This window comes from Schistocerca nitens, chromosome 1 (assembly GCF_023898315.1).
Source record: "Schistocerca nitens isolate TAMUIC-IGC-003100 chromosome 1, iqSchNite1.1, whole genome shotgun sequence".
NCBI classification, from domain to species: domain Eukaryota; kingdom Metazoa; phylum Arthropoda; class Insecta; order Orthoptera; family Acrididae; genus Schistocerca; species Schistocerca nitens.
In genome coordinates, this window is record NC_064614.1 from 522,163,526 (window position 1) to 522,186,796 (window position 23,271).

At 44.0% G+C, this 23,271-nt stretch overlaps 1 protein-coding gene across 1 annotated transcript in view; it reads left to right on the plus strand.

Moving 5' to 3' along the window:
- The window catches only part of LOC126253284 (nuclear hormone receptor FTZ-F1), a 1,090,123-nt gene that overhangs the window by 535,491 nt on the left and 531,361 nt on the right, over positions 1 to 23,271 (plus strand). The window contains exon 3 of the mRNA XM_049954520.1: positions 3,849 to 3,914. Coding sequence (XP_049810477.1) covers positions 3,849 to 3,914 — 66 coding nt within the window. The remainder of the gene's footprint in view (positions 1 to 3,848; positions 3,915 to 23,271) is intronic.

Genomic DNA, 23,271 nt, shown 5'->3' on the forward strand with positions numbered 1-23,271 from the left:
TGACGTGCGGATTCATTACGCCGCTCCGCGCTGGTGACCCACTTCCCGCACGCGGAATGTCTCCGCGCGGCGATCCGATAAGCTCTGAAACCGAGAGTGTGCCGTCCCACTGACACACTTACCCACTGACAGTGGCACCACTTTCCGTTTCAGATTCGCGAGCGGCGCGGCGGCGTGGCGCGGCGCGGGGAGAGTGCGAATCCCCCTCCCCTCCAGCTCAATGCCACGGCGCTCGCGAATTGCGCGCCGCCTGCGAGCGCACTCGACCCACTTGGCGCGGGTATTCGCGTAACCGCTGACCCACATTCCCCGCCGCCACCCAGCCAATTACGCTGGCATATGAGTCAGGCCGCCAGGGAACCCACGCCGGCTCTAAAAGGCAATATCCCACATCATGGCTTTTCCTTTCCAGCTTCCCGCTATCTCCTCAATCTGCCCAGTGCTTCTTCTGAAATTTATCGACTCGATGTGTTCACGGCAACTGTTCAGTTATTTCAAAATATGATGCTCCGTTATCAGTGAAGTCCAATGTCGAGACTATGTACACAAGTGTGATTGATAAAGCTATCGAGCTGCAAAAAAGAAAACTAAAACATCACTTATGTAACACTATAACTTGTAAGATATAAGACTGTTGTAGGATCCTAGAGCGTATTCTGGGTTCAAAGATAATGACACTCGTAGAGGAAAAGAAGCAACACAGCTTAATTCCCTCTCTATAAACGATATCTCCAAAACAAAACGTGACTGAAGAGGTAGATCCCGTCTTTCTTAGAAAACTACAAAATGATATCGATTGTGGACCGCATTGATGTAAGTTGGTGGATTGCACCACCACCACCATGAGGGACATTACTCATTCAGCAAGGATCCACAATTAGTCGTTCAACGGACTGGGCATCACTGGATGCTGCATGACTTGTAGAAAATGTTACTAACGCGGGGTAGCCGCGTGGTCCTGGGCGCCTTGCCACGGTTCGCGCGGCTTCCCCCGTCGGAGGTTCGAGTCCTCCATCGGGCATGGGTATGGGTGTGTGTGTGTGTGTGTGTGTGTGTGTGTGTGTGTGTGTGTGTGTGTGTGTTGTCCTTAGGGTAAGTTAGTTTAAGTTTGATTAAGTATTATGTAAGCCTAGGGACCGATGACCTTAGCAGTTTGGTCCCATAGGAACTTACCACCACTATGTAATTTTTATTTATCGTCTCAGGGGTCCTCCCCGTAAATTGGTCTCCCCTGTTCAAAAAAGTGTCTTTTTCTGAAAAATGTTCGTTACTATCGCTTTTCTCTCCGTCCAACAATTCTTTCTAGGACAGTAAAACATTTCACACTCGTAATTTTCCCACTGCCAGCATTATCAGCGGGAGCATTCTAGCGAAGTATTTATTCGTTCTGGATTCCAAACGAATGTTTAAGTTGGTGTACGAGATGACCGACTACAGTGATAAACGATTTCAGGAACGACTTAAACCACAGTCGATCACTGAATTATCGTCATGCAGTGACTGGAAACCAAGTGCTCTTGTGTCTTTCCGAGTCACCTCATAAAAGTGTATTTGTTATTCAGGTGTACCAGAAGAATTTACCTTAATGAAAGGGCACTACTCTAATCATTACGCGATCACGCGAAATTTTAGGACCGAGACAGGTATTTATTACGACATTTAAAGCTGCTAATCATCTCAAACGTCATTTACGCTTGTTTTGAACACCAACACTTTACAGTGTCATGTCCTTCGATAGTCAGTAGAATGAAATATCAGCTAATAACACCAGGAGATAGAGTGCATTAATATGATGAAATTACATTGCACATACGTGAATCAGAACATTGATTAAATAAGTTAACTATGAAACTGAAGAGACTGATGGAGCTCTGTTCGTTGTATAAACCTGCGTATCAGAGACTGTGAAGATGACTGATGATAAAGGAAGCTGTTGAGATTATGAAAGCTAGACAATGATAGAACACATTTCACATCATATACGAGGGAGGAAGATTAGAATATATAAGGAGCCGATGCATACATGAGCTTGTTTACGAACCGTTGTTCCTACAGCTCTTATACATTGTAAACCAGAACTCCACCGACCAACTTTCATACGTTATTCAGGGATAAGTACTTTGTATAGCGGGCCCACGGTGCCGACAACTTATTACAAAGTTATTGAATTTCGTTTGGAGTCTTGACCCAATCAGCTTTGTATCCGTGTTGCATTAAAAATAGTCACAGGAGTGGAACGTCAATGGTATGCGCTATGTCGTATTTCCATTCGTTTGCTGTAGACAACTGTGCTGCCCTCCTTACCGCGATGCAATCAGTACTGCTTGGGTGTGTCTAGGGTTTCGTTTCCCGGCAGTGTGAGTTGTGCGTTAACAGTGATACACAGCGGAAGCATGGATAAGGTAGGTTAACTGATGAGAATTTGGCTGCTGTGCACCTCGTGTATGGACCCAGTGAACGCAGTGGAGAAGCTGCACGACGACGCTATGCATATTACAGGCTTTTTCATTGTTTTGAAGGTATTTTTAGAGAGTCAAGGGTGACTGCAGTAAGAAACCGAATAAATCATAATTACATTATTACTTTGTAACTAGCCGCCGGCGACTGTGGGTCCCCTACACAAAAATACCCTGAGGGCCAGAAGGTATCTCTGAACAACGTCTCAAAGTTTGTCAGTGTAGTTCTAGTTCACCCTATATAAGGGCTAATGAAAGACTCGTATACTCACCTCTAGTGTATATAAACTGATAATACACAAGATTTAATGGGGCTATCGTTTAGCATTGCTTGTACTTCGTAGAAGACGTTAGTAGAGGTGGAGACTTTTTGAAATTCATTACTGGGTAATTTGCGGTTAACCTTGAATATTTCCGCCTAAGAGCATTGAGTAATAGTGACAATACGATCCTATCGTTCTGCAAAATTGAATTTGTTGCAATGTATTCATACTCTTGGACTATAGCGACACCCGATAAAATTTTCCTGAAATCTATTTCTCATGCTTTATATCATAAAATTTCTCACTTTTGCCAAGAAAGGACGTGGCACTCCGTTTAACTAGTGACTACGTTACGATGCGAAGCTGTTTGGTCGAAGTATTCCAGATTCTTCTACGACATGTCAGTCTTCTCCTACATTTACCTACAGTATTCATATCATAATAGAGCTTACAGAGTATTCCTCAAACGTAAACCACGTTGGGAATTAGCACAAAGAGTATTATTATACAAGTACAGTTTAATATGTTACATGATTTAATAGTTTCTCTCCTTTTTCTGCCTAGGTGTGCAACATAAAATGATGTCTTGTGTAGTTAACGTAGTTGTGTGTCGAATACTGAATCGTTCTCTTATAGCGTGGAAGATATTGTGCTATTATCGCCAGTTCAGTCAGGCCAGTGGACAATACGAAATGAAGACCGAGACGCAGTGTGCAGCAATACAGTCGTACTGCGACAGCGAAAGTGAGAAGCCACGTAACGTTTATAGCTTTCTGCTTGCCCCTGTACGTGTATGCGCCATGCCAAGCAGCAAACCGTGTGCTGCTGCATAAGCGATAGGCGATTCTTCATCCGAAGATGAGAATATCAGGGCTTCGTACTTCAGCAATAATTTCTTGAATTATGATTTACTGTATTTGAATGTTTACATGATCAATATAATTTAAATTTGAAATGAAAACATGACAATTTAATACTGTAGGCCTTCTGTTACCTGTCATATGACAATCTCGCTGAAAATGCTTTTGGCTTCTTGAGTACTGATTAAGCATAGTAATAAAGAAAGCTTGGCAGTTTGTTGATGGCGAAAATTTAATGAGTTTTTAACGTAAGTATTTCTCTGTTTCAGCTGATGTGGATGAGGACCCATTAAAATTCAACTCCGCCGATAGGAAGATTCTGCATGCGATATCCGGTACGTAACTTCATCGCTTTGATGTGTCCGCCGCAGCAGTGTCATTATCTGTTTGCATAGCTGCCAGCTTATTTCTACGGAATCTGATATTGATCCATCGAACCTAATTTTGCTTCGTATAAATGTGATTACATTTCTTGACCAAATACTACAAGAAGTCCACTTTTAAAATTTTCCTTTCTACATTTGGTAGGCTTATGAACTTCGCAGATCAACACAGAGAACCAGAAAACAACGTAGACGTATTTTCTGTTCGATTTTAGATCTCTTATTCGTAATCATTTATTGCGGCAAGATGGAAGATACTTACTTTCCTGTACTCTCGTTTTGTAACTTAAGGCCATTTTCAGATTCTTTCTTTTTTTCAATTGAAAGTACACAAAAAACTATTCTGCTTAGCTATATATAAAAGCGGGACCAAGCAATTGAAATATATATTTTTCGTGGTGTTCTCCCTTATCTCAAATAGAGTTGCTTGAGTAAAAAATTGAAAACCTGTAGAGTAATGACTTACTAAAATATATGTGTGAGCTTTACAACTAGAACTAGTAGCAGTCAGCATTCTGTTAGCGAGTGGCTGGAGCCTGGGGACAAAATTCTACTTGGTCCACCCCCCTACCACCCTTCCCTTCTTCCCCCTTCTCTCAAATGTTCAAATGTGTGTGAAATCTCATGGGACTTAACTGCTAAGGTCATCAGTCCCGAAGCTTACACACTACTTAACCTAAATTATCCTAAGGACAAACACACACACCCATGTCCGAGGGTGGACTCGAACCTCCGCCGGGATCAGACGCACAGTCCATGACTGCAGCGCCCCAGCCCACTCGGCTAATCCCGCGCGGCCCCCCCTTTCTCCCCCTCCCCATTCCCTCCCCCTCCCTCCCTCCCTCGCCCTCCCCTCCTCCTCCTCCTCCTCCCCTCTCTCCTCTCTCTTTCGCCCACTCTCTTTTTCCTTCCGCCGTTGTTAGTTTGCTGTATTTGGTTGGATTAATAAGTCGAAAGGGTTTTTAGGGAAAAGTAATTTTGAAACAGGAACAAAGATTAAGTCTGTAACCAAAAGGAAACTTGGTTTGTTTTTCTTATATCTAATGTAGATAAAAAGTGTTATCCTATATTTTTGTAACAGGAACGGTCTTTATATCTCTTTCAACAGGAATCAGTATAATAACGTAAGGAACCATGACAGTGATTTTCCCACAACTTAAGGTTGAATTACGTTTGTTTTAACAAAATAAAATAAATATAATCAAGTCTTCAATATATTTGTGCTGACTTTAGTAATTTATTGAAAAAAGTGGATCTCGTTATTTCGCTGCTGCAATTAGTCTGTCATAATACAGTTTTCTGTTTCATCCCATTCAATACTTCGCGGAGCATGTTCATTGAGCCAAATTTGTGCCATACATTATATGAGATACGAAAGTGTGAGCATGCGCTTGCTAAAGTATCTCCCGAAGCTGGCGATGGAGGCAGCGACCATCAGCGTGATTTGGACGGCTGCTATTAAATTTGGGAAGACATTTCTGTCATTCTTTGTAACAATAAACTGAAAGTGTTCAGCTGGTCTTGATTGTGTGATAGAATCGCATCTTGACAGACAGCGTCAAACCATCCAGATTTTCTACATACTGCTGTTAAAAACTACATCACGGCTGTAAATTTTGCCAAACATCCGCATCTCATATTATTTGCTCTACAGTAGTTATTCCACTGATCATACAGTCTTATGACCTTTTGTCACGCTGTAAATTCGAAACTGGAACTGGCTGGATGCAGTAATTTTAACGACATCTGTTCGTCTTTAAAGAAACGTGGCAGTGCAATTATAGATGGTTTATAGAAACAGTGTAGAAAGAGCACACAAGTTTTTTTTTCTACTTTGATTTCTTTGAAATACTTCGTCAGCTATATTGTAGTTTGATGCCAGTTACTGCGACAAATATGTGGCCACAATCATCGACGTAAATATAAATGTTCATATGTTTTCATTCATTAAGTTCACACTGCAATACGTGTTTCGGGCTCAGTGTGCACTGGTGCTGAAAATATCTGTTTCCTATACAATACATTTTTACACGCTCATAACGAACCCTGTCTAATATTAACTTACAGTAGCTGTCCACTTTTTGTGCTGCTGTGTGTTATAATTTTAAAAACAACAGTGTAGATTTTAATGACATTGCAAGTTTGTTATGACGCTATTAAAATCAGAATGTGCCGGACATATTTGATAACAATATCAACTCACCTGAATTAGTTAAGGAGATGACTGACGACAAGTGGTGTTGAGTAGACGTACAATCTATGGGATCACTGCACTTTTTTCAGGTACGTAGGGGGTTTGAAATCTCAGTATATCACCGTAAAAAATCTTTACATTCTGAGATTGAAAATAATTTTACGTTGGTTTCACGATTTATTGAGTAACCGGCCTCATTTTCGTTTTTTCTACGAAACAGTAATTCAGTATATGTTGCGGCTTAAATGCTTATTGAAGTATTTAATTTGTTACTTCGTGAAACATTTCCGACTTTGCTGCAATCAGAAATATTATCTCCAAAGGAACGCAACTTCGTGTGTCAACTGTGAGCTGTGGAGTAAAAAAGCGTACTGTGGCAGGCGTGCGAGAAACTCTACAGAAAACTTCATTTTTTATATATAAGTACCGCTGCTGGTATATGAACTGCTCATTGCATTTATTTTGTAAAACGTGAACAACGCCTGACTATCAAACGGAACCAGTACTATGTTGTTACACTATGTTCTGAGTTAGAGCGCTTTTCCAACTGTAGTTTAAAGTTCTTCGTCGGTCAACAGTAGTTCCAGCACCGTAGCTACCTTACTCTGGTTTAAAACGATGCAAAAGGAGGTTTTCTTTTTCGTGCTTGCATGCAGACCTTCGAATTGCGTAAAAAAAGAGCTTTGTCAGTGTACTTAACCAAACGATCACCGACGTTCCTCAAATCATTGCACTTAGAAATAATTAATTTATACCGATTTCGAGACTCAGAGAATTTAAACATTGGGAAATATCTCGTTGGATCACTGTACTGTCTTTTATGTTAGAAAAGCTCGACATAGTATTTCCTTGCCATTATGTCACGGAGTTAGCTGAGTATCTCCCTACATATTTACTTACTTCTTTCATACGTAACAACACAACGACCGTGAACTTCATTTTTCTCTCTTCTTATTCACACGTAGAATACGTAGATTCGCAATGGGATTCATACGGGTCTAAGTACAAGTAAGAGCAGTTTACCAGCATATCCACTTTTAACCTTCAAGCATTTACTTGGATATACCCCTGCACTTGCTCGTGTAGCGTAACGCACAGCACGCTAGCTTGCGACGTAGGGAGGTGAAGCGGACCTTGATCGAATTCGCGCGGCGGGATAAAGACCATAGGTTTCCTGCACTGGCCAGTATGAATGCTGTTTATGCAATGTTTCTAGATTGTTTAGGCAAATGCTGGGCCGGCCCCCAATTTCCGCCCCAAAAAATTCCATATAGCAACAGTTAAAATGCGGTAACGTTCAGAATACCGTAATACACGACTTGAGAATTCCTAGCAATCAGATTTGGTGTTATCGGATGACTTAAGTTGAAAGAACTTTGCAATTGACGCCAAGACCCGTGTGAGTCAGTGAGTTCCAGTTGGGTACAGTTTAAATCTATGTTTTTTTAAATAGTAAGAAAGCATCCAAAACGTGTACTGCGGCTGATAGAAGCTACACATACTGTCTTCCACCCATTACAGCTTAGCACAAGGCAGGGAGAGATTGGTCAGGTCGAGCCCGCATATAAGCCTTTCTGTGGCGAGGAAAGCAGTTACTCAGTAGTTATATGCCCTTTTGAGTTGAGTCCAGTCATAGTTGTTGCATTTGGTCGTCGATGTCATAGAGTCGAACGCTGGGTCAGAACCGACGCATGAACTGGTTCGTTAAATGTTCTGTCGGCACTGCAGGATAGAGCCGGCCGCGGAAGTATTCGTGACGCTGCAGGCAGTTCACAGCGCTATTCAACATGTCTTGCTAAAAGACATAAGTATCAGAATGCTGTCTCATAAAATGTAAAGGATGAGGTCAGAGAAGGCCGGTTGGGGTATAGCTGTGCCATCAGCAGATGCTCTGAAGTCATTCCCTGGTCTCTCTGCGGAATGCCAATATGCTACTCTGCAGTTTTGATAGGATTTATCAATAATCTCTTTCAGGATACATATACCAACATGGTAAAGTCGAAACGAAATCCAGCGCTGTATTTGATACGGAGCCACTCAAACGAATAAAGAAAGCTGTACATGATAATAATCTGTGGTAGTTCTGAACTGAAATTCGGGGCTGAAATCGTTGCTGAATCTGTCGTGAAAAGTCCATGCCACGCAATTAAAGAATCTCACCAAATCTTACGACAGCCTACTGCAGTTTCTTGGTTGAGAGTTGCCAACGAACGGTGTGTGCGGACATGAAATGTTGTAGCATTATGGATTCCGTCATCTGTGTCCGGATGGCATGTGCAAATATCCTGAAATTGCCTGACATGGAATACCGTGATCATCCCTTGACGTGTTCCGATTTAGCCACCAGCAATTCTTACATGAATACCCTCACATACCCATTAGTTCCTGACGCATCCTGTATGTCCGACAAGCTCGACAGTCGGATTCGAGCAACACAGCCCCATGTGTATCATCGATAAAGACCCTTAAAACTCAGTCCAATACAGATGCTGTTGTGTAAGGCATCAACAACCAATTATCTACGCCCATTCACTTTATTGTCTGTGTCTCACGTTATCAATTCTGTCGCAGGTATCCACGTTTTCGCGCTATCTGTAAAACTTTTAAATATCCATTGATAGTACTCGCGACTACGAAATTGTGGACGTACGTATTACCTATTCTCTTGAAAGCATTCCTTTTTTTTCTACTTCTTTGTTTCTGAAACTTCGTATGTGTAACGATGATTGGACATAATAGCTACTCTGTTTTATAAACGTAACAGCAGTCTTAAAAAATATAACAACTTAAGTAACGTTAAAATAACGGAATAAATTTTAATTGCACTTTATTGAGACCTTGGATCGGCGTCCAAAGAGCTCTAGTGGTGCAATTGCAGTGAAAATAGTTTTTGTAGCCTTATAGTCAGCTAGTTACCGGCATTATTTTCCCTCTTAAATCGTCTTTAAGCAAGCGCTGTTTGACAGTGAAAATCTGTAGTGTTTCTTTATCTTCGGCAATTTTCCTGTTGCAACCCATCCAAAAGCTTACCAGTTCTCGCATTTTTTAGTCGAAGAACTCCATTTCTTGTTATTGCGAATGGAGTGAATTAAACCTATCATAGTGTCCCAGAACGTGACACATTGTACAGGAATTGATTAACTCCTAGCAAGAATGAAATTGTTAACATTATGCATTTTTTTAAATCCTGCTCGAGCATTTATTGGCTAATCAACAGATGGTGCCTTTTTTGTATTTTTATTTATTTTACTTTTTAAACATCGATTTAGATTGCTGTTTTCTCTCTGCTTCGAACTGCAAGACTGCTTACCATAATTCTAGTGTTTCCATCGCAGATAATACAATAATATGAGTGAAATGGCGACTGCAGCGTAACGTGATTTAAGTTTGGCTCGCAAATATTAGTCGAAATCGAAGGTATTCTCGTCACTGGTGTTGTTCAAAACAAACGGAACTCGTGCAAACAGCAGTTTTTTTCGCAGTAGCGCTGTAGTTTCTGTACTTCATCAATATCTGCACTGGAAAACTGGTAAACAGAAAAGGAAACGACAGCACGTCCAGCAAGAGGGTATTATCAAGTGCGGCGATCCGTTTTGTGGCGGAATGTGAGGCCCGGGTTCTCGGTGTAGCGAAACTGGTCCTGTCTGAGGTTAGTGCCAAGTTCACAATAAAGATGATCTTGATCTGATTGGTGGCACTATTTCAGATGCAGTAACGGCAGCAGTCTTAGCCAAAACTCGTGCAACTCTTGAGAGCAGTATTGTTGAAATTATGCTTTAAAAATGTCTGTGTCTCCGTATGAGAAAGAGACACAAGAATTGGAAGAAAAGCTATCTGTTTCGACGAACGAGTTGGAGCACTCTCAAAGGCGAAATAGTCTGCGGCTGTTTGGCGTAGAATAAGATGAGCGGAAGACGAAGACAACCGCTTATATAGGTTGCACGTGAAAATTAGGCATTGAAGTAATTAAGGCTGACATATAAGGGGTACTCAAATGAAACCAGGTCACTAGTGTAAAATAGCGTTAACGATTTTATTAACTCAAAAATGTAGTTATACAGCCGGCCGAAGTGGCCGTGCGGTTAAAGGCGCTGCAGTCTGGAACCGCAAGACCGCTACGGTCGCAGGTTCGAATCCTGCCTCGGGCATGGATGTTTGTGATGTCCTTAGGTTAGTTAGGTTTAACTAGTTCTAAGTTCTAGGGGACTAATAACCTCAGCAGTTGAGTCCCATAGTGCTCAGAGCCATTTGAACCATTTTTTTTGTAGTTATACACAGTACACGTACTCAAAAATAGTCGCCAAAACTGTTGGCACATTTACCCCTTGCAACACTAGCCGGTCGACTCCATCCTTGAAGAAGCTAGTAGGCTGCTGTCGGATCCAGACATGGACGCACTCATATTTCGTCGCGAATAACTTGTTTTAGAGGTCCAAACACATGAAAGTCATACGGTGAAAGGGCGGGACTGTACGGTGGATGTTCCAGCGTTTCCCACCGAAACTGCTGCAATGTAGTCTTCACTGCGTTGGCCGTGTATGGGCGGGCATCATCTTGCAGGAGCATAATGCCATTGGACAACATGCCTCGGCGTTTCGACTTGATGGCTCGTCTAAGGTTCTGTAAAGTGGCTTGATAACGCTGTGCATTGATGGTGGTTCCAAGAACTCGTCAAGTAGTGGGCTCTTGTGGTCAAAAAAAGGACATCATGACCTTACCAGAACTGGTGTGCATGGGCTTTTATTTCTTTGGAGGTGGTGAAGTTTCCACTGCCTGCTCGGACGCTTCCTTTCTGGTTCAAAATGGTGACACCATGTTTCGTCACCTGTGACAGTATGCGACAGAAAGCCGTATTCCTTCTCATGATAACGTTGCAGATGACTGAAAGCCATCGCCATTCGAGTATTGCACTGTTCGGCGGTCAGTTCGTGGGGAACCCACTCGCACAGATTTTTCCAAAGTTCAAGTGCTGATGCATTTCGGTGTGGGCGGTGCCCACGCTAGTACCCAGTAACCGATGGACCTCGTCCACGGTGATTCAGCGGATGTCCAAGACTAAAGCATTCACTTCCGCAACCATTACCGGTGTGATGACACGATGAGCCTGTCCAGGACGAACATCGTCTTCCAGGGACTCGCGCCCCTCAAGGAATCGTTTGCGCCATTCTACAACACTAGAACGACTCAGACTGTACTCACAGTATATTTCACGGCCTCCAACTCCCTCAGCCGCCAAAAATCGAATCACTCCTCGTAGTTTTTGCTTAATCGCCTGCATGTTCGGTAGTGGACGATAACTTGTGTGACCACCTTCTCTTCGGGGTGAAACCACAGTGGCGCTACGCAACATCAAACGGTGCGCACGCGTCAGTCTACCAATAGATGGCGCCACCATACTCGCAGTTACGTGATACTACCTTACGTGTAAGGCAAAGGTAGACGCACGTGCACTACAACTGCTAAAGATTCTGAACAATGCAATGTCCCATTAGGTCTTCAGAATGTGTAGACTCAGGATGGCAGAGTAATTATGAAGACCGCAGCTGGAAAAAAGACTTTACGAACGTGACAGAACTGAATAGCATTGAGTGAAACTACGCGAGCAAAAGTGGAAACTTAACACATCTCGCTTTGGTTTAATTATAACCTAGTGCAACATCCGTTATGCTGCCTAAATGCTATCTTGAAATTGTATTAACTCTGTAACTATCTTTTTCTGTGCCTTCCCTATTGTCCTTGTTGTATTAATTTTGTAATTATCTATGTACTGGTACCTTCACTTATAGTCTTTATACACTCCTGGAAATTGAAATAAGAACACCGTGAATTCATTGTCCCAGGAAGGGGAAACTTTATTGACACCTTCCTGGGGTCAGATACATCACATGATCACACTGACAGAACCACAGGCACATAGACACAGGCAACAGAGCATGCACAATGTCGGCACTAGTACAGTGTATATCCACCTTTCGCAGCAATGCAGGCTGCTATTCTCCCATGGAGACGATCGTAGAGATGCTGGATGTAGTCCTGTGGAACGGCTTGCCATGCCATTTCCACCTGGCGCCTCAGTTGGACCAGCGTTCGTGCTGGACGTGCAGACCGCGTGAGACGACGCTTCATCCAGTCCCAAACATGCTCAATGGGGGACAGATCCGGAGATCTTGCTGGCCAGGGTAGTTGACTTACACCTTCTAGAGCACGTTGGGTGGCACGGGATACATGCGGACGTGCATTGTCCTGTTGGAACAGCAGGTGCCCTTGCCGGTCTAGGAATGGTAGAACGATGGGTTCGATGACGGTTTGGATGTACCATGCACTATTCAGTGTCCCCTCGACGATCACCAGTGGTGTACGGCCAGTGTAGGAGATCGCTCCCCACACCATGATGCCGGGTGTTGGCCCTGTGTGCCTCGGTCGTATGCAGTCCTGATTGTGGCGCTCACCTGCACGGCGCCAAACACGCATACGACCATCATTGGCACCAAGGCAGAAGCGACTCTCATCGCTGAAGACGACACGTCTCCATTCGTCCCTCCATTCACGCCTGTCGCGACACCACTGGAGGCGGGCTGCACGATGTTGGGGCGTGAGCGGAAGACGGCCTAACGGTGTGCGGGACCGTAGCCCAGCTTCATGGAGACGGTTGCGAATGGTCCCCGCCGATACCCCAGGAGCAACAGTGTCCCTAATTTGCTGGGAAGTGGCGGTGCGGTCCCCTACGGCACTGCGTAGGATCCTACGGTCTTGGCGTGCATCCGTGCGTCGCTGCGGTCCGGTCCCAGGTCGACGGGCACGTGCACCTTCCGCCGACCACTGGCGACAACATCGATGTACTGTGGAGACCTCACGCCCCACGTGTTGAGCAATTCGGCGGTACGTCCACCCGGCCTCCCGCATGCCCACTATACGCCCTCGCTCAAAGTCCGTCAACTGCACATACGGTTCACGTCCACGCTGTCGCGGCATGCTACCAGTGTTAAAGACTGCGATGGAGCTCCGTATGCCACGGCAAACTGGCTGACACTGACGGCGGCGGTGCACAAATGCTGCGCAGCTAGCGCCATTCGACGGCCAACACCGCGGGTCCTGGTGTGTCCGCTGTGCCGTGCGTGTGATCATTGCTTGTACAGCCCTCTCGCAGTGTCCGGAGCAAGTATGGTGGGTCTGACACACCGGTGTCAATGTGTTCTTTTTTCCATTTCCAGGAGTGAATTACCCTTAACTGCAGTATTACTTAATTTTAGTTACTGCTAATACTATTTGTCTGAGATTTCGTTATCCGTTTGTAATTATAGCACTGTATTACTTTTTTTCATAAAATTCCTCACTCACTCACCTTATATGTGAAAACTGCCAAGAAAAAATTACAGTCAGTGCTATTGTAGTAAGTTCTAGTTTAATTGTAGTTTTCTGTGCTGATTTTGTATTTATTAAACATATTTTTCTCTGCTGACCGCATCGGTCTTGTAAATCACCCCTCTGTCTTCCCACCGTGAACTGTTCAATAGATTAACTACATTTTATTCCTTTAATACGGAGGGTTAATTGCTTTCACAATTGTCAGATCATCCATATTTCCTGCTTCCCACTCCTCCATGACCTCAGAAAATCTTGACCTCGCGATCCTCACTGCTTCACGAATTGCTACGGCGTGCAGAAACCTTGACCACTCTTGGCCGAGGTATGTGGCTTCACGGAAATGCAGGCCACTACTCCATCTAACAACTAGGCGCGTACAGCAATTACCTGTCAGTCAGCCTTCTCCAAACAGCCCAACAAAATGCGGCACAGTTGTTACTAACTCATTCCAACATCCAATCTTTTAGCTTCACATTACAAAGAACCGAGTCTCCTCTTCCACCAACTTAACTGTCATGTAATTCTCCTGTCCGAAACATGGCAAAAACCACACATATCCTCTGCCTCTGTTCATCTCCCAGGATATACATTTCTTAGGACGGGCAGATCAAACAAACGCGGCTGGGGTGTCGGGGCATTTGTACGAACTGATCTCAAACCCAAAGCCCTAAGCAAATCAAACTCTACCGAAAAAAACACGCTGAATTCAAGTTTATTGAAATAAGTGTACATAGGCACAAGTGTTTAACTGGTGTCGTCTACAAGCCGCCAAAAACCAGTTGAGTGACCTCGTTTCAGTCGGAATTACATTCACTACACTGTCAGTACGAACACGAAACATGAACAGAGACTTGTTGAGAGACATTCCTTCAACAGTTAATTTAAGAAGATTGTTTAGTTGCAGCAACATGAAAATACTTCCATTAGAACCAACGCACCATACGACGCACACTCACACATATAGATGTGATCGCGAAGAAAAAGATTGACGAAGTAACAGATATATGTCAAACCTCGGCTCCAGGCCTCTCAGCACACGATATAATATTCATGGCCTATTCTGTGCAGCTTCCAAAGCTGAAATCGCGCTATATAACACGTAGGAATATTGAACATATCTCTGTTGATCCATCATGGACAGGGGACATCGGCTGGTTAAGTAATTGTCAGTATCAACGAAATTTTCCAACAGTCGTGTAACTAAGATGTCATCTTATTGTATTTTTAAGGCTACCAGTTTCGGCATTCCACTATGCCATCTTCAGACCCCACATGCATCTCTACAAATAAACGATGTCATATAGTGCCATAAATCCCCCAGTGTCGTGCACTCAATCGTTTCACTGGCGCTTCTTTCGAAATTAAGCAATAGTGAAACGATTGAATTCACGGAATCCAGAGATTTATGGCACTATATGACATTATCGTTTATTTGGAGATAAGCATACGGGGCCTGAAAATGACATAGTGGAATGCTGAAACTAGTAGCCTTAAAAATACAATAAAATAACATCTCAGATACACGGTTGTTCGAGAATGTCATTGATATTGGCCTTAAACATATGGATTGTGGCGTTATAACAGCCAATTGCTAAGACACCTCATGCCATCAAATAATCATAGAGCTCACAACTGATGATAAAATCTTGAATTTGCTAATAAATTCATTACTCTGTACGACGAACATGCCCTTGTACGCACGATCCGTTTAAGAAAGGCCCCTGCTCCAGGGCTGACAACGGAATTACATCAAACGATGAACAACAGGGATGCTGCTCACAGACATTTCAAGGTAAACCCGAAACTGAACGTTACGAAGAATGCAGAAAACTACGAAACCGGGTAAGACAATGCGTTCGCAATGCCAAAATGAGACACGCTCCTTTCATTGTATGCAGCAATACGACACCCGCGACCCTATGCAAGAAAGGTAAAATCAGGAGCAGCTTTTCAGGCCTCAGCCGATGAACTGAACGGATTTTTCTCTGCGCCATTTAAGTTCCATGTGTCGCCCACAAGAATCTTCTAACTACATAACTAAACGCAACACTTTCCTCCTAAAACACGTAACAATAAGTAAAACAATAATAGTAAGAATTCTTCTGAAGCGATAGACAACGACGGTATTAGCATAACAATGATCAAGAACGTAGCCGATAGCTTAATACCTGTCTTGACAGAAAAATTAAATATAATTTCTCTCTCGTGAATGGAATATATCGCGCTTCATGGAAAAGAACCATAGTCCTATCTTTTCCAACCTCGAAATCCTGCCTGCGGTTTCCAAAGCCCTGAATATATTGTTCACCACCAAATTACTGAACACTTGTGCGCATTCAACTTGTCTGACATATACCAACTAGGCTTTCATAAACACCATAGCACAACACTACACTAACGAAGGTAACCTGAAATGGGCAATCCTGAGGCCACAGTACTGACTCTACTAGATTTCAGCATAGCTTTTGACACTGTAAGCTTTGACATAATGCTCAGAAAAGTGCGACAGCTTAACTTGTCAGGGAGTGTCCTGAAGTGGTTTGAAACGTGATAGACAGCAGAGTGTTGTGTGTGGGAATGAAGAACCGTCCTGGAAACGTTCTTTAAGGAGTGCCACGAGGGTCATTCCTAGGCCCTCATTTGTTTTCCTTGCATATTATTGAGGTGCCATCGGTTCTGTATTTCTGTAAATATCATTTCTATGCCGACAACATTCAAGGCTACCTACGTGGTAGACCTGAAGATATAAATACTGCGATTGCTCAGATGAATGATGATCTGTCTTCAGTGGTAACATGGGCGAAGAACCTGCGGCTTAAACTAAATGCAAAACAGTCGCAAGTAATCTTACTATCCAATCAGAAATTAATAAGATCAGAATTCCGTCATCAGTTGCCTCACTTTCAACTTGACAGCATCCCATTAACATATCAGAAAGCAGTGATTAACTGGGATATAATTTCGGATGAACATTGGAATTGGACAGAGAATACGGTCACCGTATGCCGGATGCCTTTTGCTTGCCTCTAAGCCCCCAAAAAGGTATTTCCACAGGAAGTGAAACGCAGATTCGTGCAATTATCCGTTCTCCCCAACCTGCAGTATTGTGATGTAATTCAACATGGTACAGTTAGTGAAAACACAAGACGGTTAGAGCTAACCATGAATGCTTGTGTGTATTAATTTGCAACATTCGTCGATATGACCATGTCAGCGCTTCATACACCCATTTAGGGTGGTTGCGACCAGATAAGTTACGAGACTGCCACACACTATGTGTACTTTACCGGCTCCTCAGTGTTCAAGCACCCCATTGCCTCCAGCAGCCGAGTACCTCGCCTCAGAGAATAAACTTCTTTCGTGCAATATTAACACAAAGTCTGACCCATCCAATATCCTAGTTACGCCGACTGATAAAACAAAAACAATGGCAACCTCATTCACTGTTGCTGCTGTCCACCTCTGGAATAAGTTGCCCCTCACTCTCCGCGCAATTCGATGTCATGTTACTTTTAAGAAAAAGTTGAAATAACTTTCACCTGTCATGCTCATAGCGCTTCTTCAAAATTAACATATATGGCCAACTTACCATCTGTCAAAAATCAAAGCTAATGCTCTTATCTTCCCCAGTTGCGCTTCTTTCTCTTTTCCTTTCCCTATGAGTCACGCCATCTTCTCCTCCCTTACATTCTTTAACTTGTGTTATCACAGTCATGTTTCCCTTCCACGTCCGTTCCTTTCTTCACGCTCATAATTTAAAACCTACCTAGACTGCTGGCTGTTGCGGTGTCAGTATACCTGACACGGCCGAGTCGTGCCACTGAACTGTTTTTCACTCGCATGGTTTCGATGCGGAACAGACGTCTTTTCCGGCTCAAAATGGAGCCTTTACAAATATTATTATCCGGGTCTAGGACGTCAGACACATTTATGACGAGTCGACGTAGCAAGCACGTTATTATAACTGTTCCTGTGGAAATGTAGTGGTAAACGTTAATAACTTTGTGTTGGCGTATTTCAATACCTCCCGGATCCAGTGCCTACATAATCCTGACAAATAGCAAGGGATACCCTCGGCCGAGGACCCAGAATCGATGACCCCTTATATCTCTGTTATTGTATTTACCATGCACGAGTATAAACTGTGTGAATGTTGTTCTGATCTGTAGCGTGGTAGTTTTTATTTTCCAAATTTAGTGTAACGTGCTTACTGTAATACATGCAATGTAAAATATGTAGAACGCCAAGTTAGGCGTAAGAGGAGGTCTGGTAGCCCTAATCTTGCCAGGTTAAATCAGTAAATAAAGAAATACATAAAAATATTTTGGATTAACATCAGACAATTCCTTGCAGCCATTGTTTTTTGTCTTTCTGGCCATATACTCCTCCAAGTGTTCAGAATAATATCGTGAAATGTCGCTGTCATACACGTAACTCTGAGCGTAAACGGCATTTATCATAGCAGCCGTGACAGCATCTCGAATCATTAGATGAAGTCGAACTCAGTAAGATAATACAGATAAAGAGATAAGCTCTCTAGCGAGGAACGAAAGGGCCAGGTCGCGTATCCAAATATTCGATCCTCCTCAGCGTCGTTTAATGAAGTTTCTGAACATTGGTTTTTGTCTCCAATGTGCATTTTCTTGTATCGTCTGCAGTACGTCTAAGATTCTTGGTATCGCTTTGAGACTTTCAGTACCTCGCTGAAACCTGCGACTCTCAGAGACTGAATTAGGCGAAATTATTATTTTGTTTCATGTAAGAAACGAAAACCACAGAAATAAGCAGAGCAGTAGCACACCATTCTTCAAATGATGATGTCACAGCTGGTTTCATGTTGACATATCGAATTTCTACGAAACTGTTACGTGTTGAGCCTCCTGATTAAGCAAAAAATTCTGCTTTAGCCGGCTACTGTGACCGAGTGGTTCTAGGCGCTTCAGTCCGGAACCGCGCTGTTGCTACGGTCGCAGGTTCGAATTCTGCCTCGGGCATGGCTGTGGGTGATGTCCTTAGGTTAGTTAGGTTTAAGTAGTTCTAAGTCTAGGGGACTGATGACCTCAGATGTTGAGTCCCATAGTGCTTAGAGCCATCTGAATGTGAATTCTGCTTTAGCCGCAATACGATTTCACCGAAACTTGGTAAGTGGTAGTATTTAAAATTTATAATGCTGGACTTTTTTTTCGGAATATAGACAATTTATGTAGAAAAGGGAATACAACGTCACTAATTTCTTTTTGGAAAAGTACTCATGATTGCTTATACTTCTGAGTTTCAATATAATTACTGCGGTGATAGATATTTTTGGCTGCGCGTCGTGTCTTACTTTGATTAGTTTCCCTTGACTGATCTAGAATAATATCTTACGGTCTGTGTCAAAGAAATTTGGTATTTGAACTTTGATATCAAACTATTAAATCTTTTGAGAGCATTGGAGAAAATCCATGGAGCAAATTTCAAGAAACATGTTTAGGGTAAGTCATATGTTTCAGATTACATTAGCCTGACAATATCGTTCCGTTCCCGCATTGTAATATGGCTATAGTTGCAACGGAACCATGAGCTTGTCAAAAATGTTTGCTACCCCTATATTTTATAGTAATTTGCGAGAGCTTAGATTCAAAGGGAGCAGAATATGAAGGAATAAGTCTTATGAAACTAAAAAAGTAATTCTGCTGTGAAATAAAGACAAAACATTAAAAAGAGTCTTTTCTAAAATGCACTTCTGTGAAATTAAAAACTGCTGCTGGGTATCTTTTCATAGAGTGGTGGTCCACCATGTGCGTTGTAACATATTTATACTCTTTGGGAGACTGTTCACAAGATGGTTGGCACGTAGCTGCCCCAGTGTGCCCCATTCTCCGACGGTGCCTCTCATCAGGTCATGCTGTGTGTGAAGGAATTTCAGCTGCCGCCAAGCGCGCTCAGTCGGTTTCATCTCAGCAGATATAGCAGCCCATTCGAATGAGTTAATTCCTGTCTCCTGTAGGAAAGTGTTGACGAGCCAGTCGAAATATTCTCGTGCATTGTCATCTTGAACGTTAACCCATCGCTTAAAAATTTACTGTAGGGATGGGCGATAAGTCGTAATATTCTATCCCGGTAGTGCGAGGCCCTCAAATTACCTTCTATAGCCATGAGTAACGTTCGACATCGTAAACGATATTGGCCCAAAACATCACTGACCCACCACCCTTTTTAAACCTTCAGAGTGTATACCTAAGACAAGCCATTGCTACCGGTCTGCCTCCTTGCCCGTCTGTGACGATCATCGAATGTCAAATGAAACCTACAATCATTAGTGGAAAAAACCAGAATCATTGGTTTCCAACTACTTCGCGCATCACGGTCCTGGTGTTTGGTACCATTATCTGTAATGAATGCCTAGAGGCCAAATTGATCGCGTGGAGACATATGCGTTCTGTCTGCTTCGACACAGCACTCCCATTGCCCTCCAAAAAGGGAGTGCACAATTCCGTTGCGTTCTCCTCGGGGTACATATTGGAAATAACATGTAGGTAGCAGTCATCAGCTAGTGTTGTTGAGTGCAAGCGACGACTACAAGGCAGATCTTCAGTGTTTTGTGGATCATCATGACAGCGATTGAATGTTCAAGTAGCTTCGTTATGGTGTAGAGCAGTTAGGCTGGCAATTTCGTGTGCTGAAAATCCTTCTTTGCGAAACGTGACGATGCTCGCTCGGTCCAAACTTCGAATGACACCTCTAGGCGTGTTGACAGACTGAGCATTGCACGCATGCCTCAGTGTCTCGTTTACACTTGGGAGACAGCACGCCCTCATGAAGTACACTGAGGCAGGTTCACATTTCCTTTTATTACACGGTGCATGCGGCTATTTTCTGTGGTAAAAAATGAAATGTCGTGTGACGAGGGCCTCCCGTCGGGTAGACCGTTCGCCTGGTGCAAGTCTTTTGATTTGACGCCACTCTTTTTTTTTATTTTTATTTTTATTTTTTTTTTTCCTCCTTCCAGTAAACAAAAATGAGTCTCCTTCGTCTTGTTGGCGAAGAAGCAGTCTTTTGGAACAAAAAAAAGTTTCTCAAAGCCAAAATCAAATTTCTTTTTCCTTCAAGAACAAACTATGAGGAATAAATAAGGAAAAGCTTTTTTTTTTAAGTCATCGTGCGACTTGTAGTTAAAATCCAGTTCTTACAGGAGCTCTTGAAGTGTATCTGCCTACAGCATGCCAGCTCGTCCAAACGTGTCTTCTCCTGGCGTAGGCGTGGGTTCTGGGTAGCAGATCTATTCAGGTTGGTTCGTTTTATACAGTTTTCAGCTTCTCAGGGCTTGGACGTTCCAGCTACTAGGTGGGTCATCGAAAGTGCTCCGTAAGAAATTGGAAAAATATTGTTTATAGCGTGGGTTGCGTATCAGGACGCAGTGTCGTTCGTTGAGATAAGTCCAATATCCTAGCGTAGATTTGTCGCCAGAAGTAAAAAGATAGCGGATCGTGTGGCCACAGATCCAATTCACAGAGTTAGTTTTGGCGGAGGGGTAGAAAGTCTTATCGGGGTACAATAGCATGTGGACGTCGATCTGAGCCGGTGTCTGGCGAGTAAGAAACGCCAAAATTCGCCGCGCAAGTGTCCAGACGTCTAGCGCTGTGCCACAGTGGAACCGGTGGACATCCGTGTCATCCACTCCACAGTGGGTGCAGAGGGATGAATCGGCGAGATGGATGCGGTGCAGACGATCTCGGTTAACTTGTTTGCCATTCACGGTGATGTACCACGCTGATTGAATGTCTGATTCGAGAAAACGCGCATGGATCGCCTTCCATATGTGTCGCCACACGTACTGTGGATACTTACGTTCGATGGGGTTGGACGGGCGGCACTGTTGTAACAATTCGGAGACTGTTTTCGTGAGGTACAAACGTGTAAGTGGTAAGGACCGGTAGATATAACTGAACTCCAGGAAAAATTGTTGGATGTAATAAAAGGGGGTTGGAATGGTCGATACCAGTACTGTGGCGGACAAGGAGGCCGGTGCAAAGTTGTGAAGCAGGAGGCTAGTAAGGCTCTGCGGGCTACGATGCCAAAGTTTTAGTTGGGAGCTGACGTATAGTGCCTTGACACGAGTCGGCACGTGGATGAGTCCCACCCCGCCACGATCTCGTGGCAGTGCAAGGGATTCATACTGCACCTTGAATAACATCCCCGAGCTGACGAAGGAGCCGAAAGCCATCAACAGTCGTCGCGCCAGGAGATTTGGGACTGGTAGTACTTGAGCCACGTGTGATATACGGGAAGCATGATACATGTTCACGTATTGCGCGCGTTGGATAACGTCGAGAGCTCGTAGCCGGTGATCTGCTAGATTTGCTCTGATTGTCTGTAGCAAGCGTCTACCATTGATAGTCGCTGAGCGGCGCAGGTCTGCTGTGAAATCAAGTCCAAGACACCGTATGGTGGCGGCGACACTAAGGGGGACAGCGCATCTCTCCGGCAAGCCCTCACCAATGAGCAGGACCTTGGATTTTGACACGTTGAGGCAGCTCCCCGACGCTTCGCCGTAAGTCGCCACCCATGTCAGTGCTGCTCGTACTTCATCTTCACTGCGCAGATATAGTACTATGTCGTCTGCGTAGGCTGTACAACAAAAACGGTGGCCTTGCACAGCCATGCCTTCCAAACGTTGGCGCATGCCCTGGAGCAGGGGTTCCAAGGCGAAAGCATACAAAATCTTGGAAAGAGGGCATCCTTGTCGTACAGATCGTGCGATGACCAGGGACGGTGTAAGACGACCATTGTACATGATTTTAGAGGTTGTACTACTCAACATGCGCATAATCACCGTTACAACACCGCCAGGAAAACCCATATGCTGAAGAACTGTCCGTAAATAGAAGTGGTCAACACGGTCGAAAGCTTGGCTAAAGTCCAGTGAAGCCAAGGCGCCAGGGAGACGCTGATGATGCGCTAATGCTATCATGTCTCTGTAACGGCAAAGGGCCGTACGGATGTTGTTGTCGCCTCCTAGGGAAGTCTGGTCGCAGGATGTGACGTAACAGGCGACCTTCTTGAGTCGCGATGCCAGTAGCCGTGTGAATATTTTCATGTCGCTGTTGAGCAAAGTAATTGGTCGATAGTCCTGGACCCTCGATAACCCGCGCGGTTTATGTACGGAGATAATAATTCCTTCTAGAAAGGCGCTCGGGACCACTGTCATCGGTGTCATCAGCTCTTGTGCGATTGCCGTCCACGTGGAAGCCAACAAATAGTGAAAACGTTTATAAAATTCGATGGGGATACCGTCAGGTCCAGGAGATCTGTTATCGGAACCCGCCTTGATAGCGTCTAGCACTTCATCGGTGGTTACGTCGTCTTGGAGGTCATGCACTGCATCCTCTGGAAGAGTGTTCGTAGTAAGCTGAGCGACTTCTGTGATCAGTGCTGCAGAATGCGGTACGGCTGCGTATAGCGCGGCAAAATGAGCATGGAGAGCACGACCGATGCTTTGTTGGGTGTCGTGCCGACGCCCTTCCACATCAGTGAGGACTTGGATCAGAGCTCGTCGTCGTCGTTGTCTTTCCTGAAGGAGGTGGTACATCGACGGACGTTCTTGAGGGATTCGATTAGAAGCTCGAGAACGGACTACAGTGCCTTCCAAGCTACGCCGCATGATCAAGGAGATCTGCGCCTTCGTGCGATGGACCATCGACTGCCGGGCTGGCGAGAAAGGCATCGTCGTACAGTCACGTAGAATGGTGTAGTAGAAGTGCAGGGTAT